General features: G+C 46.1%; 6 protein-coding genes across 6 annotated transcripts; 1 reads left to right on the plus strand and 5 right to left on the minus strand.

Moving 5' to 3' along the window:
* Nucleotides 1-1,519: 1,519 nt before the first annotated feature.
* Nucleotides 1,520-1,813, minus strand: EDB91DRAFT_1062478 (uncharacterized protein; the record flags this gene model as incomplete). Its single annotated transcript, XM_041314529.1, has 1 exon — nucleotides 1,520-1,813. The coding sequence occupies one exon, from the start codon at nucleotides 1,811-1,813 to the stop codon at nucleotides 1,520-1,522; it is 294 nt and encodes a 97-aa protein (XP_041170741.1).
* A 1,032-nt stretch (nucleotides 1,814-2,845) lies between these two features.
* On the minus strand, nucleotides 2,846-3,085 carry EDB91DRAFT_1033454 (uncharacterized protein; the record flags this gene model as incomplete). The annotated part of the gene is made up of 1 exon (XM_041312761.1): nucleotides 2,846-3,085. A coding segment is annotated over one exon (240 nt), but the record flags the coding sequence as incomplete, so codon positions are not given.
* Nucleotides 3,086-5,128: 2,043 nt separating this feature from the next.
* Nucleotides 5,129-5,519, minus strand: EDB91DRAFT_1087238 (uncharacterized protein; the record flags this gene model as incomplete). Its single annotated transcript, XM_041316183.1, has 2 exons — nucleotides 5,129-5,424; nucleotides 5,453-5,519. The coding sequence occupies 2 exons, from the start codon at nucleotides 5,517-5,519 to the stop codon at nucleotides 5,129-5,131; spliced, it is 363 nt and encodes a 120-aa protein (XP_041170743.1).
* A 7,032-nt stretch (nucleotides 5,520-12,551) lies between these two features.
* EDB91DRAFT_1062446 (uncharacterized protein) lies at nucleotides 12,552-13,109 on the minus strand (the record flags this gene model as incomplete). Its single annotated transcript, XM_041314528.1, has 1 exon — nucleotides 12,552-13,109. A coding segment is annotated over one exon (558 nt), but the record flags the coding sequence as incomplete, so codon positions are not given.
* Nucleotides 13,110-13,632: 523 nt separating this feature from the next.
* Nucleotides 13,633-14,737, plus strand: EDB91DRAFT_1087240 (uncharacterized protein; the record flags this gene model as incomplete). Its single annotated transcript, XM_041316184.1, has 3 exons — nucleotides 13,633-13,699; nucleotides 13,993-14,267; nucleotides 14,318-14,737. The coding sequence occupies 3 exons, from the start codon at nucleotides 13,633-13,635 to the stop codon at nucleotides 14,735-14,737; spliced, it is 762 nt and encodes a 253-aa protein (XP_041170745.1).
* Nucleotides 14,738-15,153: 416 nt separating this feature from the next.
* Nucleotides 15,154-19,757, minus strand: EDB91DRAFT_1267593 (uncharacterized protein; the record flags this gene model as incomplete). The annotated part of the gene is made up of 11 exons (XM_041324522.1): nucleotides 15,154-16,063; nucleotides 16,123-16,636; nucleotides 16,701-17,299; nucleotides 17,348-17,492; nucleotides 17,607-17,746; nucleotides 17,805-17,967; nucleotides 18,027-18,161; nucleotides 18,220-18,327; nucleotides 18,400-18,531; nucleotides 18,593-18,772; nucleotides 18,828-19,757. The coding sequence occupies 11 exons, from the start codon at nucleotides 19,755-19,757 to the stop codon at nucleotides 15,624-15,626; spliced, it is 3,486 nt and encodes a 1,161-aa protein (XP_041170746.1). The 3' UTR covers nucleotides 15,154-15,623.

Here is a 19,757-nt window from a genome sequence, read left to right on the forward strand (position 1 = left end):
GTACCAGCCTTAAGGCTGCTTCCGTGCCCGCTGATTACCCACTTCGCATGGGATCCGATTCGGCTGAGTTAGCCCACTGAGGAACGTACCAAAAGCAACTCATGTCTGCTACTGAACGTAAGGCCACGGGTATACGGAGTTGTGAACTGGTGGCACAAGCACTTCAAGTTGCAGACACCTATGTTGTTCGAGTCGTGTGAACGAGTATACAAGACAGATTATGTCAACGGTTATCCTGGCGCTCAGGACACTTATGGCGGATACGTACCTGCAATGTTATTTTCTGCCGAGATACCCAGAATGTTTGAACCGTTCGATGCAAACAGTTTCAATTTGGATCGGGGTTTGAAATATAAGTTTAAGTGAGGATTAAGTTGTGACACGCGCTCTGGACACTCCATCACATTATCTTTATTCACTACTATATTAGCATCAATATGACGCTATGCATCTAAAAAAGTCGAACCGGTCAAAACCAGTTTTGAACTTGTTTTCAACAGAAGCCTGTATGTAGCTGAGCGCCTAGCGTCGCCTAAGTAGCTCTCCACCAATGAGAGTGCACACTTATTGCTGAAGAAAGTTTCAAATGTCACCTTGCGGAGCAAGGTCACTTCAATGCGGCGTTTTCTGCAGATTCAAAATACGGACAAATATGTGATTAAGGAAAACCGGAAAACCCAACACACTGAGGATGAATATGTCATCCGAAAATCCGGAACATCCCAGTCTCACGGATTGCATTAACTCCCATGATGCAAGTAAGTAAATAACGATGAACATAAGACAACATGAATCAAACATTGTGTCGTACTGTCGATCCCAGAGAATCAGACAAGAAACTGCACCACCATACAAATACATCAAACTTACCGGATACCATCACATCTGAAGCGCTGCTAATATCTCAGCAGCAATGTCATTGTCTTCCAGGAAGAACTGTGTATAACCGCAAAAGTTGACGAGGTACAAAATTATAACTAGGGAAATGGTCAATTATAACCGCCTGAGATTAACTCTCAACATACCAGGTAGTGCTGGATGTCCGCGAAGTTCTCGTGCGATAGCCGTGATGTCAATTACTGTGTGATAATCGCTCGAGACCCAATTGCAGCAAGGGAAGGTATGAAAATGACTCAATCCTCGTGTCTGAGTCTCCGCTATAAGTGATTAACGTTAACATGGACTCCAACTTATAGTGTAATCAAAGACCTATCAAGAATGTGCCTGATAATGCGGATGGCAAGTTGTTTTGCATTTTAATCGACATTGTGCGACTGAACAACACGAAGTTTACATCACCAAACACAAAGACTACGACGGTGACATCATATTGAGTAAACTAACGATGACGCAAAATTACATAAGTATTAAACAGTAATGATGAAATGTCACTTTCTCGGACGTTTGGCCATCGAGAACGCCAGCCGCCAATATACCCTGGGCTGTGTTCACCTGGACGATCCCAACGGTTCATTTAAATTTTTTAGCATGGTCGAGGAGACGAGCATGACATCACTTACTAATGTGTTTCATCAAAAAATTTTTTAGTATCCTTTACTAGTTCATCAATGCATCCATCTTCAATGCGCAGATCCTCGGATGGATGTCGAAGAAATAAATCTTTATCAAAGTCTCTCAACAACCTTATTGATTCTCGTCCATGGCTTCTGGACAATGCAACATACACGTTAAATGGTGACAACGAAAAACATGTTGTCTTGCTGATGTCAACCAACACATATTCAATGGTCTGACCTTGAGATTTGAAATCTGTAAACGCGTAGGCAGGCACTAACGGCAATTGACGTTGCATGATTCGGGTCACTGGCGAGGAGCCAATAGAGAATTTGTACTGCACTGGAGTTAATGGTACGTGGTGAGGATGAAGGCCTGGTAATGGAGGTAGCTTGCAGAAGTCCAGTTCCAGAATAACCATCGCTGGTGGGTAGTGCAAGAAAACCTTGCGTTCGGCAATAGCCTCTGCTGAAATTGGATCCTCCCTCACATCTAAAATAATATTGGCTACACGTCCTCGAGATCTGTTGGAGAGATTGGCAGTAGTGGCTAAGTTGCGTGTAACCATGACTCACATGCCTTTGACCAACCAAATCATTGTAGGAAGCTGTTCGGTATCTTTTAGAGCCATATGAGCAACCGTAAGGTGTCCACGGGGATCCAATGATGTGCCGTGAGCAGAATCCTCTGTGGGACAGATATACATCATCTCATTGGATAATGAACGATGCTTCTCCGTTGCATGGTTGTTCCATTGAGTTTGTACACTGTTACGAGGCATGATGAGTACAGTGTCTCTCCATGGGATACTCGTAAAATCAGGAACGGAACAGTCTTCTGAGGTTAATACCAATCGCTGGATTTCAGTAAGGTTGTCATTTGTACATGCGCCGATTCTAGCGTGATCCAGAATATTGACCCATGTTGGATCAGTGATATGAATTTGCCTATACAATTTGACAACTGTGTCAAACTGCGTGTAGATGTTTTTCCCAAGCTTGCATTTGCTTGTTGTGGGATGTTGAGAATACAAAGCGCAATGTCGACCAGCTACCGGAGGGAATTGATGAAAGTCCCCTAGGATTATGACACTCAGTCCACCGAATGGTGTAACCACCATGCTTGGAGGTACTCCATCTGCTGCACGAAATGCAGACAACACTTGCAACAACATATATAATGTGTCAGTTGTCAACAAACTCATTTCATCTGTCGCCAATAGAAGTTTGGCATGCATGTGAGCATAATGGCACCTTGATGTCTCTGTGCTAGGACGAAATATCCAAGAGTCGGTACGAGGCATTCCCTTGCCAGCAGGAAGAGTGCCCCAAGAATGTAATGTTTTACCGCCAATTTGACAAGCAGCTACCCCTGACAGAGCGGTTTTTGCGAATCGCTCAGAACTACCGACAGTCTCGAACATATCAGTTATAGCTTCAAGTAAACGAGTTTTGCCAGTTCCAGCTTGACCATGAACAACCATAAGAAGCTGCGGAGGATTGTTGCCGAGAAGAAGTTGATGGACATGTTCTGCGACAATAGTGAAAGCTATGGACTGTTCCTCATTTAAATAACTCGGCGGTGGAACAGGGGATAGATGAGGGTCGTGGTTGAGGGATTTTGCAGTTAGCATTGCAGATGGATTATCTTCGGCAACGCCATTGAAAGGTTCAACAGTGCTAGAAGCACTGGCAGGCGCACGCGAAGGCTCCTCCTGAAACAGATCTGCTTCTGCAATATATTTTTGCCACAACATACAATTCTCTAAGTTCTCCTCCATCGCAATGGGAGTGATAGACGCAGAAACATGATTGGAAGGATTGGAAGTCGGAGCGAAAAATTTGAATTCATCGGCAATATTCATCACAACCTCAGCGTATACCATCTCTCGAGTGCTAAGACCATCTTCACAAGCTCGTAGGACATCTTCATCAGATATCCATTCCTTGGTGACTTCATTAACATCGCCCGCACCATCCAATTCCGCCTCTTCATTGATATCGTCAATATGTTCGCCCGCTGCAACAGCAGCAAAGGTATAATCACGAGTCGCTCGATGTTTTTCTTGTTCTCATTTCGCCTGATCAGAGCAATCATGAAAATATTGGATATTATCGACAATAGTCTGAACTTCTTTTGGGGCGCTCGATATAAAGCACTTGAATGCCGTCTCGAAAGTTTCATCTGCCTGCTTCAAAGTAGTCACATCCCTCCAAGGTTTCAGTAGCGCCAGCATTGATGCGCAATATAACGGGTAAGATTCAGGATCATTGGAATGAGGAAACCATGGACCCGGTATATGAGGCATTGTTTCATGGCCTTCTGCACGAAGTACCCGAATATGACCACAATGAGCAGATCCTGCTGCGTAAGGAAATCGAACACTAGTCCCAGCCTTTTTATACACTTCGGGGATATCAATGTTGGACCATATGTCATACATATTGAGAAAAAATTCGAGATAGCTAAATGCCTCAAGGGCAGATCCCCGATCAACGTATTCACGTATTTGATTGCGAATTCGAAGTGACCCATCATGCATTTCAACAGTAACGTATTCGCTCTATAGGAACATAAGACTGACATATAAGAATCGGTCAGGTATAACACTTACCTGAGAGCTCGCAGTATCTCCTTGGACCGTCAATCCTTCGGCAGAAGAACTACCTTTACTACAAAAACCTATTAGATCTTCCGGTTCACTAACATGTCAAAAGACTTACTGTGGACCTCTCAAAAAAGTGAATGTGCGCTTCAACAAACTCACCACAGAAGTCCAGTAAATGGTCTGGAAATGGTGGGATATATATTGGTCACCCCAACCCATCAAATACAACACAACTTCGGGAGCACTAAACTCTTGTTCCTGACTAAGTGCATTTGCGCAGCGCTGTATCGGGCGTTTGTTCAAAGTCTGAACATCACTATTGTGTGCTTCATCCCGACGATGGTACGCAAACATTTTTGCAAGAAGTGCTGAGGCGTTACAAGAATGCTGTTGGCATTTTGCCGCATAGGAAGAAATGTACCATGTGATGTGTTTCGTCCTGTCCCCATTGGTAATAAGCTTGATATCATGATTAGAGCGAGTTGCCAGAAGAATGGTCAGATTCCAATTATTCAAGAAACGATAACTTCTATGGGGACCCCAATCGCCATTGGAATCTATCCATGCATCAGGGGCTAGTGGAAACGGTGTGCGTCTTTTACACAACATACGACCTCATGAAACTTTAAGGCACCCTAGACCACACTTGTGGATTTGAACAGTGCGAGCTAGTTGACCTTCTACAGCATATCGATTTCTGGCAAACAACGATTGACGAGGATCGAGTGGCCGAGAGTAGGACACCGCCTTTTCACAAGGAATTGTCGCTAATGATTCTTCTGTGATGTGGTCGTGATGAGCTTGGATATTGGATGTGATATATTCCGCGATGCGAGTCCGGAATTCGGCAGATTGTAGACTTTTTTTCATTTCCACCGCAGTAAGTGAACCTCATATCCATAAAAGCATATGCAGGTGTAATGTTCCTCGACCTTGAGCCTCCACTGCACCAATATATTCTTCAACCACCCCAAAAATACCCTCGCAGCGCACAATGCAACCTCCTCAACCATGTGAATGAATTGTGATGCCGAACAACTCTTCAAGGATGGCACCAATGACGAAATGAAAAAATTTAGCTGCGGCATATGGATCATCCACAATGATCTTCGCCCATTGGGCAGAATCAAGTCCCGCAGTACAGTCAAAAGCATCGAGTTCGATTTGCTCTCCCGCTAACACTTGAACAATTGGATCATGAGTATCAGTGGGATTGATTGTGATCCACAACGACGGAGGATTTTTCATAACTGTCATACCCCAAATATATGCGCGAATGCTGATCCGCGATTCATCTGTCCCTATAATGTTGGCTCGTACAGCACTGACATGCTTCTTCTAATGCACGTATAGTAGGATTAGACGGAGCTTCCTTTTTAGCCTCCTCTCGAGCCATGGTAACCAGATCCTCAGGTGTTAGACGTGCGAAGGACGCCTCATTATCATAAAACACTTTTTTCTTCACCTGAAGAACAGCGGATCGACAAACCTGTCGCTTTTGAATGATGCCAAAGACTTGAAACATGAAATGAAAATCCTTCCTGAATTGTTTATCGGTGTACTGCATGGCCCATTTGGTGTGAGTGTTACGCCGAAGTATAATGCAGGCAAACAATAATCAATAAGACCAAAGGTCTGTCGATACGTTCAAGACAACAGTCTTAAGAATGCCCAAAGTCAAGTTAAGGCTAAGTACCGAAGAGGTAACTTAGAGTCAAGTCAGATGTTCAGAGGAAAACCAGCGTAGGTTAAGCTGAAGAATCAGCGTCACCTAGCCAGGGTTTATATAGTACAGAGGGTACAGGGTATGACGTAATAATAGGTATGTATCAGTAAGCACATGCGTAAGCAATGAGGCGTCTGAGTAATACCGAACTAAATATAGCATGATGAGAGACATGCGTAGTAAGCGTGTATCAAGGGAAAAAGAAACAAGATGAACACAGCCGTAACATCACCCCCTTCTTACGTGGAAAATCCCAGATTTTCACTCAAGACCATGATGCCTATCGTCCTCCGTTCCTCCTAGCCCGTCAAGGGCCTCAAAGAAACTCTTTCCTCCATAAGAATCAACGTCAATTGTTGAAGTTTCTCTTTGATGTCTCGAATGCTATAGTCGAGAGAGAAGAGCTCGTCTTCTCTGTACTTGGCATTGTGCCTTTCCAAGGTATTTTTGAGACAATCTCCGAGGCGGTAGAGGTCATAAAGAGCGTTGAGTGCGGGATCAGTATCAATGGCGTCTTTGATAGGGTTCTTGAAGAGTTTGGACGACAGCATGATCCTACGACGAAGTCTACGATCTTCAAGATCGGACAAGTAGGGGTCAGTCACTACTCTCCAAGGAGCTGCTCATCGACGAGCTGCAATACGCTCACGGGTACGGATAGTAGTGGGGCTGGCGGGAGTGTCGATGAATGTGGGGATAACTGGTTCATTAAATATTTGATATGGGGACGATCGTCCCGAAGGAGGCATAGGGGATGTCGGACGAGGGGGTTCAGGAGAATTTCTTTGACTAATAGTCATATAGTGAGGATGTGGGGAGAAGACGGGAAATCTAAGGTTCGGAATGGGTACGTTTGGGGCGCTGTTGTGCGTGATGACGAGGTTTATGTCCTCGTCGCTGGAGGAGATGTAGTTACGTCCACCGGTAGAGGGCATGGTCTGAATGGTTTAGTGATGATGGTTCGAGTTGAGAGGGGATTGAGTCGATGTGCCTGCTTATATCTGTTCAAGATTTCAGCGGAGTTGGCTAAATCAGATTCCGACAACCATTCATTATCGGCCGATGGGTAACCTTTCCATTTGACAAGGAAGCGTCGTCGTGAGAGAGTCCCTTTATGTCCGAGGATGGCTTCTACCTCGTGTTCTTCTTCTCCATCAATTAGGTCAGGAGGTGGCGATGGGAAATTAGGACCGTGTTCTTCATTTTTGCGATAGGGGGTTAGAAGTGCTGCGTGGAATACTGGATGAACACGCCATTGGCTCAGGAGTTTTAGGCGGTATGTGACTGGTCCGAGGACTTCCGAGATAGTGAAAGGTCCTTCTCTCTTGGGTGCTAGTTTCCTATTGGGGTAATTGAGATGAAGGTTCTTTGCTTCTAGCCAAACCTTGTCGCCTTTCTTGAAGGGTGTGAACGATCGGGTGATTCTTTGCCTCATGGTTTGTCTAGCGAGTTCGTGTGAAGATAAGGCTTCTTCTCGAGCCTTCTGGAGTTCTGATATTCTCGCTTCGACGGCTGGGAGGTCCGATTTCTTGGTAGCCAATGGTAACACTTGAGGATGGTATCCCATCATGAGATAGAAGGGAGAAGCATTACGTGCAGAGTGATGTCGGGAGTTATGTACGAATTCTGCCATGGGAAGTTTTTCTGACCATGAGGTTTGGTCGTTTGCGCAGAAGATGCGGAGGTACACTTCTAGTTCTTGATTTACTCGTTCAGTTTCTCCATCAGTTTGAGGGTGAAAGGCGGTAGATAGTGCGATTTTATATCCAAGAAGTCGTCCTAGTTCTTGTGCGAACTTGGCTGCAAACTGAGGTCCTCTGTCAGAGATGATCTTGTCATAGAGTCCGAAGCGTGTATAGACGCGGTTGAAGAATACGTCGGTGACTCCTTCTGCATCGATCATCTTGTTGCAAGGCGTGAGTACCACCCCCTTCGTAAGCCCATGGTCTACCACGACCATGATAGAATCGAAGCCATTTGATGGAGGAAGGTCTACGATGAGGTCAACGGAGCATTGGGCAAAGGGGTGGGATGAAGTGGGGGCGGGAATAGGGCAAAGTGGCAGCGTCGTAGGATGAGTGTTGACCTTGTTCTGCTGGCAAACAGCACAACCTTCGACATATTTGCGAACGAAGGTGGGAAGGCCTGGCCACCAGTAATCATGAGAGAGGAGTTCTTGGGTTTTAAAATGACCAGGGTGGCCGGCGGTAGGGGAATCGTGATGCAAGGAAATCAAATCTTTCCGTAGAGGTCCTGGGGGAACGTAGTTGCGACCTTTGAATGTAAGGATAGCATCAGAAAAGGTCCAATCAGAGAGTGCCGACTTCATAGGGAGGGGTAGGGAGGGATTAGAAAGGGCATCGATAGTCTGTTGAACTACAGGATCTACTGAGGAAGAGATGCGGAGTTGTTCCTGCATGGAGGTGTCGATGAGGTTAATGAACAGCCCGTCTGGAAGGACAGTGACGTCGGAATTGTCCTTAGCGTCAAGGGGAATATGATCAGGTCGGCAAGATAGGGAATCAGGAACGGAAAGGTCTTTGCTGGGTACATGTTGGAGTTGCAGGTCAAATCGAGAAAGGAATAGGAGCCAACGAGCTTGTTGACGATTAAGTTGTTGGGCTTGGTGGAAGTAGGTCAAATTCTTGTGGTCAGTCATGACAAGAACTGGGAAAGGAGATCCTTCGAGGTAATGACGCCAAGCTTCCAATGCTCGTATGATAGCTAACAATTCCCGGTCAAAGATTTGATAGTTTCGTTCCGCTGGGGAGAAGGTTTGTGAGAGGTAAGAGCAGGGATGCCAGTCACCGTTAGAGTCTTTTTGAAGAAGAACGCCACCAGTAGCATAGAGAGATGCATCAACGGCGATTGCAAACGGTGCGTCTTTGTCAGGGATGGAAAGTACAGGAGCAGAGAGGAAGCGGTTTTTCAAGTCAGTAAATGCCTTCTCGCAAGCTGATGATCAGTCAAAGATAGCATCTTTCTTCGTAAGGTCAATGAGTGGTCGCGCGATAGTTGAATAGTCAGCAATGAATCGACGGTAGAAGTTGGCGAATCCAAGGAATGATTGAACATGTTTGACAGTCGTAGGTTGTTCCCACTTGACTACTCCATCAAGTTTGACTTTGTCCATGCAAATTTGTCCGGGACGGATAAGGAGACCAAGGTATTCGACTTTGGTGGTGTCGAAGACACATTTTTCGGGTTTGAGGGAGAGCTGGTGATTGCGAAGTCATTGTAATACTCGCATTGTTCGTTGATGATGGGATTCGAGGTCTTTGGAAAAGATTAAGATATCGTCCATATAAATGACCATCCAACCTTCGTCTATCATGTCGGAGAAGATGTCGTTCATCATTGCTTGGAATGTTGCTGGGGCGTTGCATAGACCAAAAAACATGACCGTTGGTTCGAAGAGTCCTCTTGATGTTTTGAATGCTGCTTTCCATCTGTCTGGACCATGAATTCTGACATTGTTGTATCCAGCGCGAACGTCCATCTTAGTGAAGATGGTTGCGCCCTTCAACTTGTCAATGAGGTCGGGAATGCGAGGAAGTGGATAAGCATCCTTAACAGTTGCGTCGTTGAGTCTTCTATAGTCCTGGCATGGGCGAAGAGATCCGTCTTTCTTTCCTACAAAGAAGAAAGGAGACGCTTGTGGAGATTGAGACGGTATGATAGTTCCTTTTGCCAGATGTTCATCTACGAATTCGTTCATTGCCTTTTCTTCCGGTGTGGATAATGGGTAGATTTTGCAAGAGCATGGTTCGAAGTCTGGTTTCAGTTTTATCTTGTGGTCAAAGGGTCGAGACGGGGGCAGAGTATCCATAGCTGCTTTGTCGAAGACGTCTTTGTACATGTGAAAGACTTCAGGTACAAGCTCTTCAAAGGTCTTTGGTTTTTCCTTTGCGTACGCTTCCTGTGCTAGTTGTTGAGCGACATTGGCAGCCTTTCGTACAGGAAGAGGAGTGAACATGAATTGAGCAGAGTTGGGGATTTTGGAGATTCTGTTCGTTCAGGATAGGAAGGAGAATGTGGTGGGGATGTGTTCTTGTGTAAGTGGTGAGTCGAAATCGATTTTCTCGTACATTCCCACGAATGTTTCTCCTTTAACGTAAGCGATAAGAACTTTGTCATCTTGTAGTTCTTCTATTATTTCTTCTTGATCTTCTTCTTCTTCTTCGGGTAGAAGTTCCGGTTGTTCCTCGGGAATATCTTCCGAGGGTATGTATGCTTCTTCTTCTTCTATTTCTTCTATTCTTGGCTGCATAGAAGCATGTTTGTTTCTGTCGGAGATAAGGGTTTGAATCATGATTGGGTCTTCTTCTAGTGAGATTTCGCTTTTAGCCCAGTCTATTGTTGGATTTTCATTTTTGAGCCATGGAAGTCCAAGGATGATGTCTTCTCCTCCGAGGGAGGTAATAAGGAAGGTGGTGAACATAGTTCGGCCTCCTGCTGAGAAGAATAGATTGCAGGCCTTATTAATAGTTCCTTTGTTCTTCGTTCCATCCACGTTCCGGACTTCGATTTGTGAAGGGAGATTGTGAGTTGAGAAATTGTTCTTTCATACGTATTTCCAGTCGATGAAGGTTCCAGCGGCGCCCGAATCAATTAGGGCTGCTGCTTCGGCGGTTTTATCGGACTTGCAGGATTCGATCGAAATAGGAATGCGCATAGAATTCGAATCGCCTACAGAAGATACAATGAGTCTGATAGATGTACTAGGGGTTTCCGACGCCGGTCCGGTCTCCCCATTTAGAAATCCTTCTTAGAAGAAGAAGGTGCTTTCGACGCTTTCCAAGCTTTCCAAGCAAGGAATTCCTGATACTCTGCGTCTTGATCGTCTTGTTCGATCTTAGTCTCATGGACTGGTCGTCCGGCCGGCTTCTGCCAACCAGGGGCGGATTCTCTGTGGTTAGGGCAATCTTTCATAAGCCCTTTCTTTCCACACTTGAAGCAGAGTCCTAATTTACGACGTCTGTCTTGTTCGGATCTAGAAAGTCGCGCGTTGCGGACTGTAGTCGTTTCTTCTTCTTCGTCGATGTTGATCTTGTCTATATCCATCGCGTACGGGTTGTTCTTCTTTGAGAAGCCTCCTGCAGAGCTCATAAGAAGTCTTCTGGATTTGTATTCTCTAGCGGCGTCAATCCAGTCTTTGATATTGTTGGGCATCTTTTCTCTCATGAGAATTGCTTCTTGGACTTCCTTTCTAAGTCCTTGTCTGAAACACATTGTTTCGACGTCTGAGTCTGTGCATCGGGCTTCTGCCGAGATTCGCTTAAAGTAAGCGATGTATGCCGAGATGGTGGAAGTTTGCTTTGCTTTCATCATTACGTTGACAGCGGTAAGCGTGTCGTTCTTAGGGTAGAACACTGCCTTGAATTCAGCAATGAAGTCCTCCCATTTCCCCATTGGGGTAGCGGTGTCGTGTTTCCTATTAATCCATCCGGTGGCACATTGTTGGGCATGTCCCTTGGTCATAAAAGACATTGCGAATGCGATGCATTTCTCGTGATTGTCATATACGTCCTTGTTTACGGTGATATAGGTGGATACAGTTGTCCACCAGGCCTTGGCTTGTTTCTGTGACCCGTCAAAGTTCGGTGGTCTGTTCAAGTTTAGTTCTCCCATTTTCTTTCTAGGTATGGGTTCAGATGGAGTCTGAGGTGGTGGTGGTGGTGGGTTCGATGGACCTGGTCTGTATCCGTCTATGTATTCGTTGCTATCCTGCTGGATAGGTGAACCTGGTTCAGAGAAGTGTTCGTCTTCGTGTTCAGACTCCGAGGAGTATTGTCGTTGTTCTTGATAAGCCACGATGTATCGTGACGACTACTAAGGTAGCGTCGTCTTGTGATAGAGCTTAACCTTTTGTTACGCCAAAGTATAATGCAGGCAAACAATAATCAATAAGACCAAAGGTCTGTCGATACGTTCAAGACAACAGTCTTAAGAACGCCCAAAGTCAAGTTAAGGCTAAGTACCGAAGAGGTAACTTAGAGTCAAGTCAGATGTTCAGAGGAAAACCAGCGTAGGTTAAGCTGAAGAATCAGCGTCACCTAGCCAGGGTTTATATAGTACAGAGGGTACAGGGTATGACGTAATAATAGGTATGTATCAGTAAGCACATGCGTAAGCAATGAGGCGTCTGAGTAATACCGAACTAAATATAGCATGATGAGAGACATGCGTAGTAAGCGTGTATCAAGGGAAAAAGAAACAAGATGAACACAGCCGTAACAGTGAGCTTCATACGATATGGAACATGGACGAAAGACTTTGAATCCACCCATACCATAAGGAAATAAACACAGAAAGGCGCCTAATAAATGGTTTGGATCCTCCGAAGTTTTGGCGAATTGAATGCCAACACTATCACGACGGGCGTACTCGTTGACAAAGCGAGAACCATGCTGAACAGAGTATGATTCTGCGCTAGAAGTGTTTGCAAAAGTGTTTGCAAGAACGTCTTCATTGGACAACAGGGAAGCCTCTGCATCTATAACTCCATGTGCTTGAATCGGAATAACATGTGAATCTAACCATAATCAGCACAAATCAAAAACCGAAATAAAGAAAAACTAACTAATATGACCTTCAACTTCCCCTTCATCCTCTGCTGTACTCATCATCGAATCAAATGTTTCAAAAGTAGAGTGGAGATCTGTAGACCATAAATAAAGTATAACAGGAGGGAACGAACTACTAACCATTATCATCCAAGTCATGATCATCCATAACGTACCCTGTGCTCTCTTGTTCTAGCAAATGCTGCTCGTCTGAAAACTTCATTACAGACAACAGCTGTTCGGGAAAACCGTCCTCTGGCAACAAATCCAGATTGGCTTCACAAATCGTGATATCACTGTAGAGGTGATTTTCGCGCTTCAAAAACAGCAACGCATCCTTAACGCAACGGCGATTCACTGTTAGGATGGACAGCAAAGACTTCACTGGCAATTTGCTCAGGCCGATGATAGTAATAGCGATAGTAGCAGCAAGGACCGCAGGTCTGTGAGGCATTAACTTCCCGTCAACCATCACATCAATATCGGGAATGTTTAACTGATAGGTGGATACATTTCCATGAACTCCGCTATTCAACGCCGTGAAATCCCATTGCGTTGCACCTTTGTGTTGTGGATACAGCTTGACCACATACACCGCAGGAAAGTATAGAGCAATGAGCAAACGCTCAGGAAGATTGAGGATAGCAAGAACATTGGGTACATCTCCCACCCACAACCCATTCACCAACGAAAGTCATGGAATATTGCCAACTTGCAAATCCTCCAAACACTCGCAACAGACTGGTCCTCAAACTTGGTCTTCTTCATCGGACAGAGCTGCGGTGTGCAATAGTAGACCGTTTACCAAAGTTTGGGCGTGGTGCCAAAAAACTGGGGTGAGGACATGTTTATTTGGAAGTTCATCAACGTATATGGTCTGCACCGCTTGAACAGTGACCTCCCTGGCACACGAAATACAACTGACGAAGCTAGTTGCACGATTATTGGTGCGATTGATGAAATGACAGAGGGACTCTCATTTAACGTCGTCTGAAGGATCCATAAGGAAATCTGTGTCTGGTACCTGCGATGTAGGATTTTCTGCGAATCAGCCTCGTTTCAATTGAATATCTCGATCCTTGAATTGATGGTGCCTCTTCCGTTCATATGTGTGCTTAACAGCATCCTGCAATGCACTTGAACCCTGCACTGCCTCGAGGAGAGTAGACCATTGCCACTTCTCTGCAGACGTCAACAACAATCCAGCTTCGGATATAATGTCCTTCATGGTTAAGAAATCGACCATATCCATCGGTGCGCCTTGGGAATCGTCCATAACTACCAGTGAGTAAATGTTGGACAGCATCAACCTACTCAGATGCAAAATGCAAACACAGGAGCAGATAAGCAATGACTAATTCACATTACAATGATGGGTGTCACCTTATTTAAAAATCAGATCCACCACACCTCCTTTTCGACTGCAACCATGGCCTTTGACACGCACACTTATCACATTGAACACTCCTCCGCTCATGGCTATGCTGCATCCCCACACTTCTCAAATGCGAGGATGTAGCAGCATTCATCTACGGGTCTAGAGGTCGTCAACAAATCAGATCTATCACCCTTCATAGCTACCATCGTCGGGCGTGTATCTCCATACCGCCTGAAATGTACCCCCTCTGGCAACCATTTCACAGGCGGTATGAGTCCCCTTGCAAAAGCCAAATATCAGTTCCACATCACTCGTCCCGTGGATCATGAGTTATCCGTGGATTATCTGGCTGGAGTCCGTAATCTGGAAATATTGCAAGAGGAAGTCAGTAAAACAGGCAACCACAAAAACATGGTGATCGACGACTACACTGGTAAAATGATTCGCTTTGTAAAAAACATATTCACTGTTCGTGTGCGTACCTGATCCTCGAACAACAAAACATAAACTGACCAAAATAAAAGGACCGCACAATTCCTGACTCTCCTCACGGAGAGGCTGCAGATAACGCTCCAAAGATGGACGACGAAACAAAGAATTGGCCAATTCCGGATGAGTTTGCACACGACTTTGACGGATTGAAGTATAGCATGGCGGCTGAGTTGTTGCCTCTCTACCATGAGGGTCACTTGGTAGAGCCAAGACACGCCAACCAGATCATAAACGGTGCAATCGTGGAGGTACAATTCAGCATTCAGCACTGGCGCATCAAAGACTTCGATAGCTTCCAAGCCACTGCACAAAAGGTGACAGTTTTGAGGCTCGGGCCTGTTCACATTCCATCTAACTACAAACGCGCCAACCCGGAGGCTGATCTTGACGAACAGCCTAAGACGAAGAAACCGCGATATAACGCAGAGGCCGGTTCATCAAAGGATGGATAAAAGAAATCGTGTGCAATTTGTATTTGTATCCGAACGACGAAGGTTCATAAACAAATGTACTTATATCTTCATCGCGTAATCACAAATTTGAGACGATATTTGCTCCCAAAACCAAAGAACAATAACAAACTCCGCAAGGTCAAAAGTCGGCAGCGCCGACGCCTAGTGAACATAAACTAGGCCGTCTCTCAGATCTCAGATGCTAGGCTATAGGGGTTCCAAGGGCAGCTCTTCTCTCGGCCTTTGCCATCACTGAGTCAGCACATGTATTTTAGCCGCCGGCCCTGCTTCACCGTTACGCGTGATAATATCGCACAGCATCCCGTCGTGGCCGATATAGCGGAATGGTACTATGATGTGTTCGATCCCAATCGTTTTGCATCATGACACCATCACGGTCAGTGCTGTCAGTGGCCGGCCATCAGTAAACCGGTGAGACTCAGACATTAGTAGATATTGTAGTATTTTGTAAGCCCAATGCTTCTTTCCTGTACATTACGATACAAAGTAATATATAGCAATCTAAAGCAATAAGACCACTCACGCAATTCTAGTCGTTACTTGAGTCGCATCAGGGAAGTAACGGACATGGCTATCGGCGTTTAAGTCGTGATAGCCGAATGTGATAAATGGGTATTAGTTCGTGTACTGCTGCTCATCGGGCTTTACGAAGAGGAGGCGTAAATTCGAGGGTGCCGAGCGAATGTGGTTTTGTGAGGAGAGATAAACGGGCATAAAGTACTAGTGCGTGATAAAATGAATAATTGGTCTCCAATGTACTTTGACTTGGAACGAATCGTAGACCACCTGCGTATGCATGTATATTTTCAAGCCTGTCGGTGTCAATTGCTCAGAGATCCCCAGTCTTCGAAAGAAATACTTACAGCTACAATATTTCTAGGGTCCGGACTCCGTCCATGATATTTTGAACAGAGGCCACGTTTTGGACTTGTGCAATGATATCAAAATCGGACGCGATCCTCTTGTATTCTCCGCCACGCTGCCGCGCTAATAGAAATGCGCTGAACGGCTGTCCAAGGCGAACGATCACTCGCAGCGCCCGTGAGTATGGTTCCGAATCAACCGGCTCCTGTTCTACAGGAGAACCGCCCGGCAACTCGTCTATCGGGGACCCAGGCGCGGACCAATAATTCGTACCCTCGCTTTGCGTGTCGTCTCCAAAGTCAGGCACTTCTGCGAAGTCGGGTAGCTCGAGGAGGCGACGATCCCATGGAAGGACAAATAAGAATGTCTGCAGAGGGGGCTTTGCTGGCGTGAACTGATTCAATGTCTCTTTCGTGGTGAGGAGCAGGTCGTGAAGCCCGTCTGCCTTGACCCCATACGTGAGATGAGTCTCTTGGGCTAGGGCCACTATTCCGTATGACTTCTGTGATACGGAATGCGATGCAATGCAGATGCAGTCTGCAGGCCGTGAAGCGAGGAGCAGCTTATGCTATCAAGCTGGTAATAGAGTTCCGAAGCCAACTCCGCAGCCACAGTGTTTCGCAGCGAAGAGACTGCTATCTGAATTTCATCTTCAGATAAAGACGGAAGGGCACATGGTGGAGCTGCATATGAGGAAATGTTGGCTGGAAGACAACTATTGAACTGGGATGGCTGTCCGACCCAGTTGAGGGCAGTAATGTCGCCCGACCGAGCCACAATCTCCTGCAGAAGCCGCCCGAGCGCATTTTGCTTATTCTCACCATAAAGGATAGGAAGTTGGACGCCGAAGATGCCAAACAATGAGTATGCGATGTCTTCCGGCACCGTGGTGACACGCATAGACACCCATTGGAGTTTCTCGCGGGCATCTCTCATCCCCGGTTGGAAGGCGACGAGGGTGCGTGCATCTATGCCCGTCGCATCCTGCAACTCATGCATGATCTTGTCAGACTCCTTGTGGTTGGGGGAGGAGTCGTTCAAGATATGAGGTCCAATCCTGTTGGTAGAAACGAAGGACTTTAGGAGCCAGGAATTCTGGTACAGTCCATCCTCGGGTGTTCCAAGCACTCTTCGCCAGCGCACCAGACCTGGACAAAGGCGGAACATCCGAGAGGTAGACAACCGTGAGAGCGGAATCATGATACCAGGCAAACATCGAGTTCAGCGATTTTTGAAGTTCAACATTGTTATGTTGGTCGATGCAACACGAATCGACCCACGCCCAATGATACCCTGCCTTACGAGCAATTTTGCAGAATGACTGCAACTTCACGAGACCGCCAGCTGCCATCATCTCGTACACGACCTTGTCCTTGATGTGGTGCAGCAAAGGCTCTGTCCCTTCCCACCTATGCGACAGCATGACGCAACGGAAGTATGTCACCACCACTTCTGTGATATGCTCCAGTCGGATATCTGGATGCTTCACAGTCAATGACAACAGAAGCTCGTTATATTCTGCGCTTGTTTTGAAGGCGTTTATCTGCGCTTCTCGGTCACATAAGAGTCCGGTAGCGGTGTTGAGTAGACGAAGCGGAGCGGTGTCGAGTTGAATGTCAATGACCTTTCGAATGACACCTTCTTTTTCGGAGGGAATGCCATATTTCTCGCGCAGAGCTAAGGAAAGGATTGAGTATCTGGACACATGTGTCACCAAGTGCTTACTTCGTATTTGCATGTCATGAGCACTTTCCAATTTGGCGATCATCATTTGACAGGCCGCCATAGCTTCCTTGTAGTTTTTTGCGCCATAAAGTGCTACATACTTCCTCTGGTATCCAACATAAGACGACGGGTTGAGTTCAATGACCTATGTATTGCCAAAGTGAGCATTGGCTATTACGAATTAAAAGCAGAAGTCATTGTACCTTTTGCGCATCAATAAGTGCATCATCCCATAGCATCTTTTCTGACCTGGCCTTACTGCGGTTTGCAAATATGGTGTCACTTCCATAATTGAGGTCGATTGCCATAGTGTATATTTAATAGCCTTTTCGTAATCACTTGCGGCGAAGGCAGCATCTCCATTGGCAATATAGGGCGCACTGTATTCTTGCATGAAAGCTGAGTGAAATGCGGGTGAAGATTGTAGCCTGCGTCACATTACATACTCCAGACTTACCGTTGGACCAGTCAAGGCAGTTGGCCTTTGTATCTTCGTCACTCGTATCCATCATGCGTCGGTGCGATTCCACAGCTTCTTCATGCCTACCTGCCTGACGGAGTGCATCACACTGTTTCTGGCGTGCATTTTTCCACAAGGACTTCAAGTCCCATCCAAAGAGCTGCACAAGACACGGAGTTTGGCATGAAAAGTATGTTCAGATGAATCATATCAACATACCACCACTAGGTCCTCGTATATAGAATTAATGGGCAATGTAGATGAGAAAGCGCTGGCATCGACAGCAGCAATGAAATAGTCAACAGCTTCGTTATGATTCGCGGCATTGATTCCGAGCTGAACGCATAGATATGCCTGGTGTGCGAAAAATCAGTGTAAATGCACAAAACCTGGGCTTGATTAAGATACTCACTTCTACGGCACAGCAAGCAAGAGTGTCGTTATTCGGACAAACTGCAGCTAACTTCCGGACGCGGAGAATTACCTCTTTGTGTTGACCAGCATTAAAAATAGCGATGGCCTGAAATCCGCAATGAAACAGGGAGTATACGAGAAAAATTTAACGCGCCTTGATCAAGAGAAGTAAATGAACAATTTTTGAATCTTCGTTCGCGAACATGAACGCGAGGTCAAATTCTATCGTTGCATCCTGGACCTTCCCTTGTCCGCATAAGGCGATGCCCTTGGAGACATGACCTGCCAAGGAAGGCTGAATGGCGACGGACTATGTCAACAATGAAAGTTACTGTTTCGTAAGGGAGGAATAATGGGTCAGTCGATCCCACCTTGCTTGCATCATCAAGCGCGTGATCCCAGTCGTATTCTCGCGCGATGACGAATGAACGGTTGGCATACGAGGTGTAGTTGTTTACATCAGCGTCGATCTCCTGTGTAAAAACCTCTTTAGCGGTAGACAAATCCCCTGTGATGCATGCATCGCGGGCAGTTGCATTGAAGGAGAGTATCTGTGGCATGAAGTATGCTCGAATTGCGTTATCAGAGTCGAGGATTGAAACATACCTCTAAATTCACGCCCTTGGGTGCTTCCCACTCTGAAATCATAGTATCACCACCTCCGCTGAGGATGTGCTTGCCGCTCATGGAGAAAGTGACGCATGCCGTTGCGGATGAGTGCTGGAATATAGCAATGGTTCGTTGATCTGAGAGCTGCCAGAGACGGACATGGTTGTCGTCAGATGCAGAAGCGATGTATCTCCCCGCCGGATGAATGGCAATGTTGTAGACATGATGAGTGTGGCCCGTCCAAGGACCGCCGACCTGCTGCCAGTTCGATGTATCCCACTCCCGTATAGTGGGATCCTTTTCATCTCCCCCTGAGAGAAGGCGTTTGCTATCGAGCGTCCACACGAGTGACCAGTTGCATTTTGTGTGACCCTTGAAGATTGCGACGCGTTCCCTCGTCCCATAACTTTTATAAATTTCGATATGAGTGTCTGTCGCGATGCCGAGATGTTCACCAGATGGCGAATACCGAACGCAGCGAACCGAATTACTACACTTGATTGGATTTCCTTCTACTTGCCATGTTTTCGTGTTCCACAGCTTCGTTGTTGTGTCTCCTGAACCACTGACAAGCGTTGTTCCATCGAGAGAAAAATCCATCGATGAAATATAACTAGAGTGGGCTCGGATAACTTCTTTGGTTAGAGGTTCCCCAGTTTCTCCGTGCCAGGCCATGAACTCTCCACCAGTATCACCGCTTGCTATCATTCGCCCATTTCGTGATACCGCCAATCCCCGCAGCTTATCGCGATGCCCCTCCATCTTCTTCAACACTGCACCAGTTTGCAAGTCCCACAGACGAAGCGTCTTGTCGTAGGAGCCTGTGACCATTCGTCGTCTATCAGGGAAAACAGCTACCGCGAATACGGTGCCTGTATGATCTTTAAAAGTTCGAAGGGGTATGGTGCTTGGAATGAGCTGAGACAT

This window comes from Suillus paluster (genome assembly GCF_016628075.1).
Source record: "Suillus paluster strain FC165 chromosome Unknown EDB91scaffold_121, whole genome shotgun sequence".
Classification (NCBI taxonomy): Eukaryota; Fungi; Basidiomycota; class Agaricomycetes; order Boletales; family Suillaceae; genus Suillus; species Suillus paluster.